The sequence below is a fragment of the Fundulus heteroclitus genome, chromosome 14, assembly GCF_011125445.2.
Source record: "Fundulus heteroclitus isolate FHET01 chromosome 14, MU-UCD_Fhet_4.1, whole genome shotgun sequence".
Taxonomy (NCBI): Eukaryota; Metazoa; Chordata; class Actinopteri; order Cyprinodontiformes; family Fundulidae; genus Fundulus; species Fundulus heteroclitus.
Genome location: NC_046374.1, coordinates 22,251,756 through 22,270,311, shown reverse-complemented (window position 1 = coordinate 22,270,311; position 18,556 = coordinate 22,251,756). Strand labels below are relative to the sequence as shown.

Sequence of the window (18,556 nt, the reverse complement as noted above, 5' to 3'; positions counted from 1 at the left end):
CATACGCTGTCGAGTTCTCCAGCGTTCCCATACGCTGTCGAGTTCTCCAGTGTTCCCTAGTGTCCTGTGTTCCCATACGCTGTCGAGTTCTCCAGTGTTCCCTAGTGTCCTGTGTTCCCATACGCTGTCGAGTTCTCCAGTGTTCCCTAGTGTCCTGTGTTCCCATACGCTGTCGAGTTCTCCAGTGTTCCCTAGTGTCCTGTGTTCCCATACGCTGTCGAGTTCTCCAGTGTTCCCATACGCTGTCGAGTTCTCCAGCATTCCCTAGTATCCTAGAGTCCCCTAGTTTTGTACTCCCCTGAGGTTTCTGTGCGCCCATTCCTTCCCCCTGGCGTTTCGGTACGTCTGTTGAGCCCTAGTGTTTCCGTACGTATCTTTCCCTCTGGTGTTGTCGTACGCTAGTGTTGCTCCGGCGTTTCCGTACGCTTTTCTAGTCCCCAGCGCTTTCTGTACACTTTTCAAGTCCCCAGCGTTTCCTAGCCTCTGTAGTTCCCCTGTGTTCTGTTTTTTTTTTTTTAAATCAATTTTTACAAGTCATCTTATGCTGAAATTTCAACAAAGACATGATTTGTTCATCCATAAAAATAAAAAATAAATAAAAGCCATGAATTTTCCTTATGCTCTCACAGCAGAGCACATCAAAAATCCAAATAGTAGCATTAATTAAAACTTTGGTACTTTTTCACTGCTGGTCAGTTTGTCTTTGGTCCTTTTGATTCATTCCCTCTGGATGGACATCGCTTTCCTTAAAATCGTGGTTTCACTCTTGAACTGGTACACTTCCTCCATCGTGCCGAGCTTTTACTGGAGGCGGGAACATCTCCTTCAAAGGTGCCTCTTCATTCCAGCCTTGGCTTTTTGCAAATGTGTAAACACATTCGAAGAGATCAGGAAATAAAGCCAAGATGTTGATTGTAGAAGCCTCTCTGTAACTGTTAACGGGGAGGAAAAAGGAGTTAAACGTGTAACGCACACACATCAGTGTCACAAGATATTTGTTATAGTGATAATATGGCTGAAATATAATTTACTTTTGTGACAGAGCAATCCTTTTTAAATAAAACAAGAAAAGTGTAAGGTAGGCTAGAATATTTTTCAAATCAATGCAACATTAATGCAGGGGGAGAAAAACAGCAATTACAGAGGCAGTGACCAGGGGAAATAAATGTAACAATACAGCTGTACTTTCTGGAGCTTTTACTCTCCTTACAGACAGACTGCTGTCACAAGTTTACAGGTTGCCCTCTGGAAATCAACCTTTATATTGACTGAGAGTACCAGAAAATAGCCCTTAAATTATTGGGAGTGACAGATTGAATTAAGTAAAATTAAAACATTTATTCTCATTTTTTTTCCTGGCACACTAAAGCGGATTAAATCTGTGTGAAAATAGTGTGAGAACATCCTGGTAAAATGTTAAAAAACATTAAAACCCCTGCGTTGCTTATGATAAACCAATGTTGGTGGACTAGTCTGTCAATAAAACCTACCGGTGCTCACAAAGGTTGCGGATGAAGCGCAGTAATCCCACCGTGTTTTCACTGTAGGAGCTTCTCCTTTTCTTTTCCATGTCTTGCACCAGCGTTTTGTCAAACTATAATAAAACAAAACACAAACACACCCACAATTGCTATCCCAAAATTAAGGATTTTGGGATAGTGAAGCTACATGTAATCACTTTGAAGTCACCTTATCTTTCCACTGTTTGAAGGATCGGTTTTCAGCACATCGCTCCAGTGAAAGTATCAGTTCCGGGGCAGCTTGGCGATCATATACAATCTCATTCCTGTTTCCAACCTTTTTCAAGTATTCCATTCGCCTAGAAAACAAGAGAGATCCAGAAAGTGGAAAATTTCAAACCACAAAAAAACATTTTTTTCTTTTTGTTTTGTTTCCTCAAGACAACTTTAAATTAGCCCGTTGTTACAAGATGACAATTTTCTTATCTCAGGAAAACAAAAGTTGTTTTCCCGTGATAACGACATAAGCTTTCTGTGCATACATAGGTAGATAGGCCATCCATTCATAATCTAAAATGCTTTCATTGTGTACTAGCCTGTTGATCTCTGTTAATGTTGCATAATTTTCAATAATCATATTATAAGGAAGCATTTTAGGACTAACAGCCCATGAACCTGAAAATCTAATATTATCTGGGAAACAAACGTCATTTACTCAGAGAAAAAATCCCTTCTGGGACAAAAAAATGCTTTATATAACCCTATTCCTCCTCTTCTTTGCTTGCTCTGGTCCACATCTAAAGGGTCCTTTCTAGCAGCCATTGTGCAGCACAAGCCTGTGTGCGTACATGGTTGTGAGTCTCTATGTTGTCCTGTGATGGACTGGCAACTTGTAATAGGTGTATCCCAGCTCAGGCGTAATGGTGGATTGTACAGGTTATGAAATATGCAATGCCTTAACGCACCATGGCTTGTCTGTGCGTGTATCCACAGACAGCTCTGTACATGTTCGAAGAGGGATCAACTAATCTTAAACTCTTAAATTTTGGAGGATTAAATTGAATTAAAGACAAAATGAAAAAGAAAATGGAGCAATTTTTGCCCCAGGCAAATTTCATGAGAATATTATTTTTGTTACCCCAAGATACCTAGATAATTATCGCTGAGTCACAGTGGTGTTGTCAAGAAAAATAACCTCAGCTTTTGACTAACTACAACTGATGGCCTGAATTCAAAAAGAAGCATCAATAATTAGATAAAACTAAAAATTTAATAAGCACCAGACAAAAACCATAATCTAAAAATATGTTACAATAGCCCATGAATGTCTGTGTTTTCTTCCTTACTTTCCACTGTCCCAGAAAAATGGATGATTTAAACATTGATCCACTTCAGGTCGGTTCTTTGGTTCTTTGTTGATCATCCACTCGATGAGATCTCTAGCCAACATGTCCGTCACATGGTCCAAACAGTACTTCCCTTCATAAATGTTGGAATCACACTGAAATCGTTTGCCCATTATGAACGGATGTTGTCCCCCAGAAAGGATGTAATATATCAGCATCCCTGCCACCTTTATAATCATAAAAAAACATGGTCAGTGCTCTTACGTGATTACACAAGTGGCCAACAGACAAGTTAGTATTGCAGGAAAATCTCACCTGTACATCAGTCTTTGACTTGTAGGGCACAGCAGCTTCTTCGTCTAGTGTCTCTCTGGCCATCCAGCACCTTGTTCCTCCTTTGGCCGTGAGGTAAGTTGTTTCATCTTTGGATAAGCATCTGCTGATCCCAAAGTCAGCTAATCTTGCCTTCCCTTGAATATCTGCAGGAAAAAAAAGCATGTAGAACAACATGACCTGCCAACTTTGCTTCACCTACTGCCAACTTTGCTTAATTAATTTTAGAGGAACTGAAAGTCTCTTACCAGTTAAAACATTGTGTGGTTTGAGGTCTCTGTGCAGAATTTGAGGGTTATGGCAGTGCAGCACCTTTAAGCTTTCAAGAGCCTCCCGTACAAGTTTTTTTCCCATGTTCGGATCTTTGAGGCTGCTGATACTTTCCTCCAAGGTGTATTCGTAAAGCTGAAGAAAAAGGTATCCAAAGTTTTCGTCCTCTGCAAAGTCTATATATCGCACAATGGACGGATGATCCACGGACGGCAGCTGCAGGATTCCATTCTCGTTCTTCAGTGTTTTATAGTTGCTTTTAGACATTCTTTTGATTGCAACTTCTGTGCCATCATCTCTCAGTCCCAAGAAGACTTCAGTACCATCACTCCCCTTTGCTATGATGAACTCGGCATCGTTCACATAACTAATGTTTCGAACTTTGGTCACTTTGGTTTCATCTGTGTCAGCAAGCTTCTCTAGTTTATCCTTCCACCTGATGCTGACTGGCTGCCACTTCTGAGATCTTGAAGAATTGAGGGGCCTTAAAGCAGACTGTTGTGAGTTTAATTTTGATCTCAGGGTAGAAACCCTTCCCGTTTCATCACTGGGATCTTCTTGTTGCTCAGGCCTTTCCATCTTTACTTTCTTTTTCACAGGCTCAGTGAAGCTGTCGTCCTCAGAGTGCAAGCTTGGCTCAGATTCTCTGGCATATTCTTTTGGTTTGTCATTAGTTAACATGTCTGCAGGTGGTGGTAATATATTTTGACCCACTGAGTTTGTCAAATTTCTAAAGCCCTTTCCTTGCTGATCAGATAAGGCGCAGTTATAGCCACGTAAATATATTTTGTTTTCCAAAGCATTGCCGGTTTTACAGAGAAAATCGATGCGTGTGTAGGCCCATTTAATGGGGTCTTTGTTTTGGCATGTCATCACATAGAGCATTTGTTGAATAACCATCGCAGTATCGACTCTTTCTATGATGTGAAGCCTGCCCACAAGTTTGTAAATGATGCCCGTGGCTAGAGCTCCGGGTATTTTTCCCAATTTAGGGAAAACAGTATACCAACATTTAATCGTGTTTAACACTTCCACCTCTGGGATGCTGTCAAAGCGACTGATCGCACTTGCAAGGTAGTTAAGTGAATTTCTGGTTATGCTGAACCATTTATTACTTTCTTGTCTGAATGCAGTTTCATTTTTCCCAGAAAATGTGAAGAGTAATTCAACTATGGTCAAATGAGTCTCAGGATGCTCTTTTAGCATCTGGTCTTGACAGGTTCTAACGACTCCTTCAGGTTCTTTGCTGTGCATTGCAAGTTCCAGTTGCAGAAACGTTTCTATTTCATAATAATTTTCTTTTGATGCGAAGTAAGTGAAGAGTAGGTCTATAACATCCTGCCTTTTACTGAGGACAGCTATAGCCAGCGGTGTGTAGTTCTTAGGACCCTTTCTGTTTGGATCTGCATTTTTTTCCCAGCAGTTTCTCCACATAATTCAGCGGCATCCCCCTGATTGAGGCAAAATGCAAAGGCACCCAGCCATTTTTAGATGGTTTATTTGGATCTGCACCTTCATCCACAAGGTATGTGAAAATGTCAGATTTTTGGTGAAAAATAGAAGCAATTAAAGGTGACACCCGATCCCTGTGGCCGCTGAGGGGATAGAATCCATCAATAGCGTTGCTTTTCAGCAATTCCTTAAGTTGTTCAAGATTGTTGTCAACTATGCACTGTATTAAAGGATCCTTCTCCAGCTGGGATCTTTTTGGCTTGGACATCATGTTATCTTGTCAGTTCAATGAACCTGTGAAAGTGAGAGAGAGGTTTGTTACAATTTGTTAAAAATTTGAATGCCAAGATCTAACATGTAACAAACAAGTATTAATTTTAAATATTGAAAGCTGTTACATTTTTGTCTCTGAGGTGTCCATCCATTCACCTCCTGTGGTAGAAGGCCAGAGGTGGATAATTTCCTTTTATTCTGAAACTATCTAAAATTTGCTTTTGCATATTTTACAACCTTTTTGATCTAACTTTTAATTGTTAGTAGGGTTAACAATTAATCGCTATAGTACCCAGACTTGTTTGTTGGTTGCACTTTGCACTATATGTTCAACAAGCGTTAATGTCCGACTCAACAAGCTATTCTCTTGAATAATAATATTGATTTATAAAAACAATTACATTTCTTGTGTTAAATAGTCCTTGTTTACAAACCTCTTTAGCTATAGGGCATTTCTGTTGCTTATGGTTAATGCATAAAAAAGTGTAAATTAAATTGTAATCGCAATTATGGTTAAAATATATCACAATTTGGATTTTTGGCTAAATCGTACAGCCCTAGTCCCTGCCACAAGCGCTCCTTCAGAGCGTCTTTTCAGTGCTGAAGAGAATATAGTGATTTGCGCTCCCTCCTTTTTGAAACCAGCAAAAGTAGACATGCTGATTTTCCTGGCAAAAAATCTGTGAGCTTCTAAAAAATACAGAGACAAATCTTTCTGGATGACAGTGCCATACTTTTTTTGCACTTTACAATGTTGCGTGCTGCTATTACTGAGTGAATATATATATTACATAATTGTTCAAAAAGTTTTTCTTAGGATTTGAAAAGTTCATACACTCGTTTATTTTGTGTTCATTTGATAGTTTGATTTACCTATACAAATTTCAACTGGTTGAAAGAAGACATTTGTTCGCTATACTTTTCCTGCAATTTAGTATGTGTGATGTCACTGACTGGAGATCAGTCAATATTATTTAAAATCTGGCAGTGTTTAAGGAGTGGAGTCCATATGTTTATATATCATGTTTCATGAAAAATAAAAAGATGTTAATAAGGTAAAGTCACAGATTTGTTTCCTTTATTGTTGTAATCTGTGCTTTAAATAAATCTGATTATTATAAAACAGATTGATTTGTTGTTTGTATACGTTTAAAAAGACATGATAAATTAAACTGATAAGAATTAATCACATTAAATTGCAATCATAATATTAAAATAAACAAAAACTGTAATTGGATTACTTTCCAAAATTATTCAGCCCTAATTGTTAGGTGAAAACTGGACCCACTGCGCTCGCTGTTTACAGACTACCTACTTTCCAGATGACCACACAGGAGCCATGTTAGCCCAAGGTACGTAAAGCTAGGCATATACTGTACAATTTCTGGCCCCTTTAAGGCCGATTCTTCAGTCGTGCGAGAATTTCTTGGATCGGGCCGAGTTTCGGCTTCATCGTGTGCCCTTTATCGTGTAGTATACAGGGAGTTAGGAGGGGCGATTAGCCTCTCATGACCACCTCCCGATCAGGAATCGTGCAGTCGGATGAAAACCAAACGTTTGAAATTTAGTCGGCCCTCGTGAGATGTTCATGAGTGCATTCTGCTGTTGAAGCAGAGCTACAAGCGTCTACGAGCCGATTTCCCCCAGCCTCGCTCACTGCACATGTGCAAACAAGGGAATTCTTCTTCCTCTCAGACGAAAACATAGGAGTGGAGAGAAGCATGGCAGCGGTACATTTGGCTTCCGGATAAATGAGTCCGACAAGCGCTACCTCTCTATGGCGCTGAGTTCGACGTGTGGTTTTTGGATGTACAGTGTGAGCAGTCAGATCGTATCCGAGCATCGGGCTGGAAAGTGATATCAAATATCATGAGCTGTGAACTTTTAAACCCTGCAGTTTTCTTGTACAGTTTGAGCTGTATGAGTACAACAATTGAAAATATTTTACAGTGTATGTCTGCCAGTACCCCATATGTTCCTAACAGAGCACTTCGCTCTCAGACTGCAGGTCTGCTGGTGGTTCCTAGAGTCTCTAAAAGTAGAATGGGAGGCAGATCCTTTAGCTATCAGGCTCCTCTCCTGTGGAACCAACTCCCATTTTTGGTCCATGAGGCAGTTATCCTGTGTACTTTTAAGACTAGGCTTAAAACTTTCCTTGTTGACAAAGCTTATACCTAGAGTGGCTAAGTTTATACTGAGCAATCTCTGTAGTTATGCTGCTCTAGGACATCAGGGTTCTATTTTTCTCACTCTACTGAGTTCTCCTACTGTTCTCTATTTGCATTGATTGTTGTTATTTCAACTTCAGAAACATTAGTGCACTTTAAAAAATTTAAAATTGAGTTTATTTCAATAATTTAATTTAAATACCTGTATGATTTTAAAAAAATTAGAAGGTTACTGTAGCTCTACCGCCTTATCTGTTGTTGTTAGATGCATATTTATTGCTGCACTAAAATGTATTTTTCCTCATTTGTGACAGTTCGGTAAGTGTCACCCCCAAAACAAAGTTGGAATAAAGAAAGCAATGTTATTCTTTTTTCATATTTTTCAGGGAATAGCTCAAAATGTGCTTAATTGTGGTATACCGTCATTTATATTGTGACTGTGATATAAAATAGTCATGATATATGTTTTTTTTCCCATAATGCCCAGCATTATCTTGACCAAGGATTTTTATATGCAATTCAGGACAAGCTCTTGAGAAAAAAATAAACTAATACTGTGTCAATTACATTAAGAGTTAGACCTGATGTTTTGAACTATAAACATTTTAGCATTGTTGTAACCTGTGTAGTAATGTAGTGAATGTTTTTTCAACTCACATACACAACTGCTTGCCCTGCGACAGACTGGCGACCTGTTCAGTAACGCTGGAGATAGGCACCAGCAACCCCCTCCACCCCATGAGGGATTAAGCGAGTCAGAAAATGGATGGATATATACACAACTGTATCATCTGGATACGAAAAAAATCTACTGGTAGTCTCAGTAGAATATTGTGGACAGAAATCAGATTGCAATAATAGTATGTCATAAAGCTGTAAAAGAAAGCCATCATCTGGTTTGTTACAATATTTTCTAACACCTTTGAAAACAAAATACTAACTGGTCTAAAGTTACAAGCCTAGTTTACTTTCCTGATTTAAAAAACATGTATTACTCTCTACTGTTTCCAATCATCTGGAGGATTTATCAAATGAGTTAGAGGTTCTACCAGTGTTTCTTTATAGAATAATTTATCTATAAATGCTGATACTTCAGACTCAGCAACTAATTATCAGTTGAACTAATAATACTCTTATGATTTATATTGATATTTAGATTGTGATCTTTGAAGAACTCTTCAACTGATCTACCAAAAACAAAACAAAATATTTAATTCAAGAAGCAATCTGTTTGATGTAATTTACAAGTTCTTCCCTTATTTTGACTTCTTGCAGATTTGAGGCTTATACACCCACTCCCTCGCCTTTACCTAGTCGCCTCTTTGATGATCATTTCTAGTGTAGTGTATTTCTTGTGTTTTTTTCTTTATTCGAAGTCTTCAGCTGATCCAAAATGCTGCGGCAAGAGTTCTGATGAAAATCAACAAGAGGGATCATATTTCTCCAATTTTAGCTTCCCTTCATTGGCTTCTTGTTAAATCAAGAATAGAATTTAAAATTCTTCTTCTAACGTATAAAGCCCCTAATAATCAAGCTCCATCATATATCAGAGCTCTGATTACCCCGTATGTTCCTAACAGAGCACTTCGCTCTCAGACTGCAGGTCTGCTGGTGGTTCCTAGAGTCTCTAAAAGTAGAATGGGAGGCAGATCTTTTAGTTATCAGGCTCCTCTCCTGTGGAACCAACTCCCAATTTGGGTCCGTGAAGCAGACACCTTGTCTACTTTTAAGACTAATCTTAAAACTTTCCTTTTTGACAAAGCTTACAGTTAGAGTGGCTCATGTTACCCTGAGCTATCTCTATAGTTATGCTGCTATAGGCTTAGGCTGCTGGACGACATCAGGGCCTATTTTTCTCACTCTACTGATTTCTACTGTTCTCCAGTTTTGCATTGTATTACATTGAAATGACTGTCGTCATTTCAGCTTTTAACTTTTTGCTCTCTCTCTTTTTCTTCATAGTAGGTACACCTGGTCTGGCGTTCTGTTAACTGTGACATCATCCAGAGAAGACAGATCACCCACTATTACCATCTAATGTAGAACAGATTACTAGATCAATGTGTGCTTCTGTGCTTTTTTGTCTCTCTTATTGTGTCTCTGCTCTGTCTTCTGTGACCCCCAGTCGATCGAGGCAGATGACCGTTCATACTGAGCCCGGTTCTGCTGGAGGCTTTTCTTCCCGTTAATTGGGAGTTTTTTCTTTCCACTGTCGCTTCATGCTTGCTCAAGATGAGGGATTGCTGCAAAGCCATGTACAATGCAGACGACTCTTCCTGTAGCTCTACGCTTCTTCAGGAGTGAATGCTGCTTGTCAAGACTTGATGCAATCAACTGGTTTCCTTATATAGGACATTTTTGACTAATCTGTATAATCTGACTGATTTGACTTTGTAAAGTGCCTCGAGATGACATGTTTCATTAATTGGCGCTATATAAATAAAATTGAATTGAATTGAATTGAATTTGTTAAATCTAAACATTGTGGTCTTCATTATTTCATAAAACCGTGTCACATGTGAACCTTTAGGAACAGACTTTTTTGGGGAGTATTTAAGAGGTAAAATTAATAATATCAGAAAAAAAAGTCCTAGGTTAATAAAGTGAAAAAAAAACACAAAAGTGATAATGTTATGAGAAAAACGTCATATTATGAGAATTAAGAGGGAACATTTCCAGAATAGTCACAGTTTGCAGAATTATTTCACTCCTGGAACCAGGTTAGATTATTTTAAATAATTTTATTCTTTAGGAGAATAAATTCAGGAGAATGAAGCTAAAGGGATACGAAAATAAACTTGTAATATTACAAAAACAAAAATACTACGAATACAAAGTATATTCAGAGATTAAATTCCCTCTGATACTGTTTAAGTGACTAAGTTACTGCAGATTTGCCACATTTAAGATGGCGGACGCTCTGACGCATCGCAGCATAGGCAGAACCCGCTCAATGACGCGTCTACCTATATAATGTCTATAATGTACCCCACCTCTCGCCCAGTGAACGCTGGAGATAGGCACCAGCACCCCCGCAACCCCATGAGGGATTAGGCGGTTCAGAAAATGGATGGATGGATGGATGTTAAACCGTAGATCAAGGATGTCCAAAGCGCGGCCAGTGGATCCTTTGTGTTTCTTGGAATACTTGTGTGGCCCCCGGTCAAAATTCAAGAAAGAAGAAATTCAGCCTTACAGCAAATGGAGCTGATACAGATGGACACTTCTTTCCAGTTTTTTTAAGTATTAGATTTTAAATGACAGAATAATAAATGAACAATTTCACAAACCACAAATTATTTTGCTTTATAGCCTTTTTGCTTTCATTTTAATATTATAGCAAGTAGAGGTAAAACAAACAAACAAAAAAAAAACATGCTAGGTGTTTTTAGTGAAAAAGAAACTTGGACATACTCAGTCAAATCTGGCTAATAACTGCAAGAGTCTTTGTTTTTGTTCCTGGAACTTGAATAAAAACATTTTCCAGACCAGCAAAATACAAAATGTTCAACCTAAAAAGTTAGGAAACTGCACAAACACCCTGCGGGGCTGTGCATGTTCTCCCTCAGAGGGGTAACCCCGACCTTCTGTAGACTTCCAAGACACAGTTTAGGGATTAAAAGGGGACTCTTATTGTTTTACATAAAAATGCCTGATTAATAAAAATTTCCTCTTGATCCCTTGATAAAAAAGAGCTCACCTTTAAAACTGAAATAGAACCAATTCAGTTTTTTGAGCCCCTCAAGCAAAGCACATCTGATAAAATGGATTTTTTCTAATTCATGCTCACCATTTTAATTCTGGATTTGATGTATTGGACCATAAGAGAAGAGAAACCTCAGACCCAAATAGCATAGTATGCATACCTATCTTGACACAGAATTAATTTCAAATTAACACTAAAGTACCCCAAGCTATAAATTGAAAATTTACTCAGCTATTTGAATCCTAAAATGTACTAGAACCGATAAAAGAAAGCACCCTCATCAGTGATGTGTTCTTCCAGTATAACTGTGTAACTACCAAGAGACTTTTAATCTTCATAGCTGAAGGGGGTTCTTGTTTCCCACACGGAAAGATTTTCATCTGAATGTATGATTTACCATGTAATTATGAATTTATGACTTTAGGAGTCTTAAACCAGATTAACTGGGATGTCCTTTACAAATAAATATAACTTGTTAGAAGTACTCCAATCCAATCAAACCAGAATACCACAGAATAAAAACCAAATTATTATGCAATACACAAACAAAATCCCGACATTTCTTAAAATCAACATTTAAGGAATATTTAACATATATGACCAATTCAGTGATTACAAAATGTTTTTTTGTTTGGTTTTTTTTGTACATGTTCAATTGTTCACGATGTCTTCTTCTGTCTCTCAGGTGTTTTCTTCTTTTCCTTAAAAAATAATGGTTTATAAAGTCCCTTGGTGCAACCACGATAAATCTTCTGGGTAAATCTTCAACACACAGGCAAGGGAAGGCAAATTTATTTGTATAGCACATTTCATAAAAGCAATAAAAGCAAGACCTGAGTGGTCTGGATGGTTGATACACTGATAACAAGTCTGTGATGTATTTAGGTGCTAAGACATTCAGGGATTTATAGACTAACAGAAGTATTTTAAAGTCTATTCTCTGATGGTACACTTCCTCCATCGTGGCGAGCTTTTACTGTAGGCGGGAACATCTCCTTTAAAGGTGCCTCTAAATTCCAGCCTTGGCTTTTTGCAAATGTGTAAACACATTCAAAGAGATCAGGAAACAAAGCCAAGATGTTGATTGTAGAAGCCTCTCTGTAACTGTTAATGGGGGGAAGAAAAAGGAGTAAAACGTGTAACTGTCACAAATTTTGTAAAAAAGTAAAAAAGAATATTAGGTAAAAAAAGATATTTGTTACTGTGATAGTATGGCTGAAATATAATTTACTTTTGTGACAGAGCAATCCTTTTTAAATAAAACAAGAAAAGTGTAAGGTAGGCTAGAACATTTTTCAAATCAAAGCAAAATTAATGCAGGGGGAGAAAAGCAGCAATTACAGAGGCAGTGACCAGGGGAAATAAATGTAACAATACAGCTGTACTTTCTGGAACTTTTACTCTCCTTACATACAGACTGCTGTCACAGGTTTACAGGTTGCCCTCTGGAAATCAACCTTTATATTCACTGAGAGTACCAGAAAATAGCCCTTAAATTATTGGGAATGACAGATTGTATTAAGTAAAATCTAAACATATATTTTCATCCTTTTCCTGGCACACTAAAACAGATTAAATCTGTGTGAATATAGTGTGAGAACATCCTGGTAAAATGTTAAAAAACATTAAAACCCCTGCGTTGCTTATGATAAACCAATGTTGGTGGACTAGTCTGTTAATAAAACCTACCGGTGCTCACAAAGGTTGCGGATGAAGCGCAGTAATCCCACCGTGTTTTCACTGTAGGAGCTTCTCCTTTTCTTTTCCATGTCTTGCACCAGCGTTTTGTCAAACTATAATAAAACAAAACACAAACACACCCACAATTGCTATCCCAAAATTAGGGATTTTGGGATAGTGAAGCTACATGTAATCACTTTGAAGTCACCTTATCTTTCCACTGTTTGAAGGATCGGTTTTCAGCACATCGCTCCAGTGAAAGTATCAGTTCCGGGGCAGCTTGGCGATCCTTTACAATCTCATTCCTGTTTCCAACCTTTTTCAAGTATTCCATTCGCCTGGAAAACAAGAGAGATCCAGAAAGTGGAACATTTCGAACCACAATTTTTTTTTATTTTTGTTGTTTTCTCAAGACAACTTTAAATTAGCTCATTGTTATAAGATGACAATTTTTTAAATCTTTTTAAGACAACAAAAGTTTTTTTCATGTGATAACTACATAAGCTTTCTGTGCATAGGTAGATAGGCCATGTAAGTTTTTTGTTTGTTTTGTTTTCTCAAGACAATATGTGGTTGTGAGTCTATGTTGTCCTGTGATGGACTAACGACTTGTAATAGGTGTATCCCAGCTCAGGCGTAATGGTGGATTGTACAGGTTATGAAATATGCAATGCTTTAACACACTGTGGCTTGTCTGTGCGTGTATCCACAGACAGCTCTGTACATGTTCAAAGAGGGATCAACTAGTTCTAAACTCGTCAATTTTGGAGGATTAATCTGAATTTAAGACCAAATGAAAAAGAAAATAGAGCAATTTTTGATTATATTATTATAATATCATTTTTGTTATCCCAAGATACTTAGATAATTATCGCTGAGTCAGAAGACCTTGGTGTGACTAAAACCATAATCTAGAGATCAATAGACCATGAATATCTGTGTTTTCTTCCTTACTTGCTGCTGTCCCAGAAAAATGGATGGTTTAAACACTGATCCACTTCAGGTCGCTCCTCTGGTTCTTCATGGATCATCCATTTGATGAGATCTTGAGCCAAGATGTCCTTCACATGTTTGAACCATTTCTGCCCTTCATGCTGGCGGCCGCCAGAAAGGATGTAAGAAACCAGCCTTCCTGCATGCTTTCTCATAATAAAAAACATGGTCAGTGCTTATGTGTTTACACAAGTGGCCAACGGATAAGTTAGTGTTGCAGAAAAACTCACCGGTACATCTGTCTTCTCCTCTGCTGTCTCTTTGGCTATCGAGCTGATCCCAAAGGGAGACAATACTGCCTTCCCTTGGATATCTGTAGAAAAAAGCATGTAGACCAACATGACCTGACCTTCACTATTGCCAACTTTGCCTTGTGAATTTTAGAGGAACTGAACTTGTTTTACCGATTAAAACGTTGTTTGGATGGAGAGCTCTGTGTAGAATCTGATGGTTTTGGCAGTAAAGCACATTCAAGCCTTCAAGAAACTCGCATACAAGTTTTTTTCTTATGTTAGGATCTTTGAAACATTTGCTTTTATATGTCTTCAAGTTCCACTCGTAAAGCTGAAGAAAAAGGTATTCAAACTTTTCATCCTCTGCAAAGTCTATATACCGAACAATGGATGGATGATTCATGGAAGGCAGTTGCAGGATTTCTTTCTCGTACTTTAATGTTTTTTTGCTGATTTTAGGCATTCTTTTCATTGCAACTTCTGTGCCATCATCTCTCAGTCCCAAGAAGACTTCAGTACCATCACTCTCCTTTTCTATGATGAACTCGGCATCATTCACATAACTAATGTTTCGAACTATGATCACTTTGGTTTCATCTGTGTCAGCAAGCTTCTCTAGTTTCTCCTTCCACCTGATGCTGACTGGCTGCCACTTCTGAGACTGTTGTGAGTCTAATTTTGATCTCAGGGTAGAAACCCTTCCTGTTTGAAGGTTTGCTGCAGAGCAACCTTCATCACTGGGATCTTTTAGTTTCTCAGGCCTGTCCATCTTTCTGTTTTTGTTTTTCACAGTTTCTATTAAGCTGTCATCCTCACAATACAAGCTGGGTATGCAATTTCTGACATTTTCTTTTGGTTTCTTGTTAGTTAACATTTGAATAAATGATAATATATATTGTATCAAATTGGTCATCAGCATGGGAATCATATTTTGTTGATCAGTAACCTGAATACTGACACTATCTATGATGTCAAGCCTGTCCTTGTATTTGAAAATTATGGTTGGCTCATATGGTTTTCATTATATAGAAATTATGCTAGTATTTGATTTTCTTTAACACCATTAGGATGTTTTCCCTAAGAAATCTGGAAAATATGAAGCCATTTTTCATTATGATAGTATAATTGATGGGGTTACTTAAGTAAATTTTTATGTCAATATTTAGGTAAGTAATGGAGGGGGGGGGGGTGCTGTAATTGAAAATGAAATGCTTGATGGTGATCCCTGGGCCATGTAATCACTCAGAGGATAAAGACTGATTCCTGACCCTGTTGAAAGAAAAAAAAATATTTATTACAAATTTGAATTCTAAGGCCTTGACAGCTAAGATTTGACAAAAAATATACCAGGCTACAACTCTGAAAATTACATTAAAACAAACCAGAGCACAACAGTTTTGGAAACTTGAAACAAATACCTCCAACTAATTAGATCAAGTTTTTTTTAGCACGCCCTGCAAAGAAAAATTACGATGTGCTCCGTCTTGCTATCAATGACATTACTTTTCCACACAATGGTGAATGGCCACTGCGATTACCTCATGGCATATTCAAGAAGGCCTCACAACAGAACCGGCCAACACACGTTGTCACACACAGAACACCCTAATTAGCGGCCTGATCACATACGTCACGCATCGCATGATAGAAACTAAGTTATTTTGCATTCTCATATGACAGTCTTCACTGAGCAATGCGACTGCCATTGACGTAAATATTGAAAAAAAAGGTGAACTCTTAATTACTTAGAATAAATCAGTGTAGGCTATACGTCGTTAATTAAGTGGCTCCTCAGATGCATGAGTAACGAGAACTAGGTCTCACATATAGATAATCGTCCACTCGTTCTCTTAAAGTAAACATTAACTTTATTAAAAATGCAAACACTAACAGCTACAAAAATCTGACTTACAGAAATATTTTCTTGAGTCCTATATAACATTCCCCCACGTATTACATATTCTAAAATAAATTAATTAACCCCATCATAAAAGTCTGTAAGTAAAGACAGGTTCCTCATTTAGAAACGCTTTTCGCAGTATGATGCTGGTGGAACGTCCCAACCTGATTTTCAAGTAATGGACGTTTAGTGGAATGATCCAGAATCTAACGTTCCTTTGGTTAAATGGTGTATATTATGCTTACTTTTCTAGCCATGTCATGAAAATGTACGACGGCAAATTAGAAAAGAGACTGCGTGTAGCTACTGCAGACTTTGGGAAACATTTAGAAGCGTACAGAGCCCCTAAAGGGACATGGAGGGAAAAAAAACTATTGCGAGATCTCGCAAAAGGTTTTCCTATGTCATACATATCTATCTATCTATCTATCTATCTATCTATCTATCTATCTATCTATCTATATATATATATATATATATATATATATATATATATATATATATATATATATATTAAATAATATATTCATTGGTGAATATATTATTCACCAATGTCTAAAGCTCTGATGCCTTCACGGAATAGATGCAACTTTGCAGAGACTAAGTCACAAAAACTTGGATGTGTAGACCTGTATCTCTCTGTCTTAGAAAAATAACATTATAATATAAACAATATCTTTTAATCTTACTTGTGAAAAGTTAGCCCTCGAGCCCTTATGTCAATAGTCCGTCGATTTAAACAAAAATATGCCGCCCAGTGCTGAGGTATCATTAGTGTGTTCAGCTTGAATCAGCAGGATTAGGTTGCAGGTCGACCGCCCCAAGACGGCGGCCGTAATTCGTGCGCCGCGACAGTCAGTGCAGGGTCTACTCTTATATTATGTCTATGGTTTTATTCTTTTTACTTTGCGTCTCCGCTGTTGTGTGTCTGTTTTACTTCTGGTTCGCCGACGTAGGAAAACTTTTTCTTTTATTCTTTTCAAATGTCTCTCACTAATGTCAAATCCATGTCTGCAGCCAAGTACGGATTTAATGTCTTTATATGTCAGGCCAGTACTAAAATAGAAATCAATAAACTTCTCCCATGGATGATGTGTTTGCACCTCCATTGTTTTGTGTCTGTTTACTTCTTCTTTTTCTATTTAATGGCGGTTGGCAAACAACAATGTGGTGCATTACCTCCACTAACCAGTAATTAATGTGGATCAGGTCATTTGTTTTACTTCCGGTTCGCTGACGTAGGAAAACCTTTTATTCATTGGTGAATATGTCAACCAGTGAAGAAAAACTATTGCGAAATCTCGCAATGTTTTTGCGAGATCTCGCAATAGTTTTTTTTCCCCTCCATGTCCCTTTAGGGGCTCCGTAAGAAGCGCATCTCGTTAATTTGCAACTTAAATCTTAGAGGACTTCTGGCATTATTTGTCGGAAACATCAGCTTTTAAAATCGCAGCAAATCTCTGAGTTTTTTTTAGGAGAAATTTAAGAGTTTTGTTCTTGCAAATATCCGACTTAATGTCAGAAAATATCTTAGTTTAAATGTTGAAAATGTCTGCTCGTTGATCACGAAGATCTTTGGATTTTTTCACAAATTTGCGAACTTTCAACATCTGAGATTTTCCGAGTTTTCCCTTGAACATATGTGCAATTAATCTCAATTAATCTCTCAAGATTTTGTGAATTTTCAACCTTAGAAAATGTTCAAGTTTTTCTTGAAAATATATGAAATTGGTCTCAAAATGTCAGAGTTTTTGGCGAAAATTTACTCTTCTTTTTTTTCTTTTATCTACAGTGGTCCTAATACGCAAGGGCGTAAGTTTGATTTCAACTTTGGTAGGGACACAATTGGTTCAAAGTTTCATTGGTCTGGCGTCATTGGTCTTATGGAATACGCATGCTCCCATTTTTTTATGCTTGACTTGAGCATAAGGGCACATTTTGTATGGTCTAGAGCAGGGATTCTGAAAGTGTGGCGCGCGACCTGCCACTAGGGGGTGCGCGAGCTGAAATCTGTAATGGCGGTCTGACAGATTTTTCCCCAAACCATAAAGACGTATAAATAAACATTTCCTTTGTGAAAATTAAAATCAAAAACTGCAAATTTAATAAATAAATAGAATGTATTGACATGAAAATCGATTTATTTTAAAAAGTCTTGTTCTACGCTTCATTTTAAGATTAAGTCATCTTCTTCTACGCAGTGTGCTTCATAAGCACACCCAGCTTGTGCTTCTACTTCATTCATTCTCACAAATGTGCTCTATAGACCAGTTCACGCGTGACGTCACACGTGAACTGTTCTCGTCTACTACATGACAAAATGGGTAATTTAGAGCGTACTTTTAGTTAGTTTATTTTTCGAATCTAAACCATGCCGGCAAAATGGCCGCCCTGTTCGCAGCTCTGCAGAGTCAGAGCTCAGGAAGGTGAGAGCTGTGAACAGATCATAAAATTCATAAACTCATTAAAAATCAACGGTTTGCTCTAAAATTCTGAAAATATTCATGGATCTCGGAGAGTGGTTTATCTAACTGTGTGATTTTTTAAAATGCCCATTGGAAAAAAGCGTTTCAGACGCAACATTGATTTTTGCATTTCACAAACTTTTAAAAATTCAGAGTGTGGGACTTTCAAAAACCTTAATACATGCTGTGAGAGAATTGTTACACCTTATTCAAGGAATACATCCTGAAAATCTGAGATCGTTACACAAGTGTTCAAGATTTCTTTCACACTTTTGGA

At 37.7% G+C, this 18,556-nt stretch overlaps 1 protein-coding gene across 1 annotated transcript; it reads right to left on the bottom strand.

The window, feature by feature from the left end:
• Nucleotides 1–198: 198 nt before the first annotated feature.
• On the bottom strand, nucleotides 199–3,939 carry LOC118565717 (serine/threonine-protein kinase/endoribonuclease IRE1-like). Its single transcript, XM_036146540.1, has 6 exons — nucleotides 3,388–3,939; nucleotides 3,122–3,285; nucleotides 2,807–3,033; nucleotides 1,690–1,819; nucleotides 1,491–1,594; nucleotides 199–932 (listed from the first exon to the last, which is right to left on the bottom strand). Exons 1-6 carry the CDS (start codon nucleotides 3,674–3,676, stop codon nucleotides 761–763), a joined length of 1,086 nt encoding a protein of 361 aa, XP_036002433.1. The 5' UTR covers nucleotides 3,677–3,939; the 3' UTR covers nucleotides 199–760.
• Nucleotides 3,940–18,556: the final 14,617 nt, after the last annotated feature.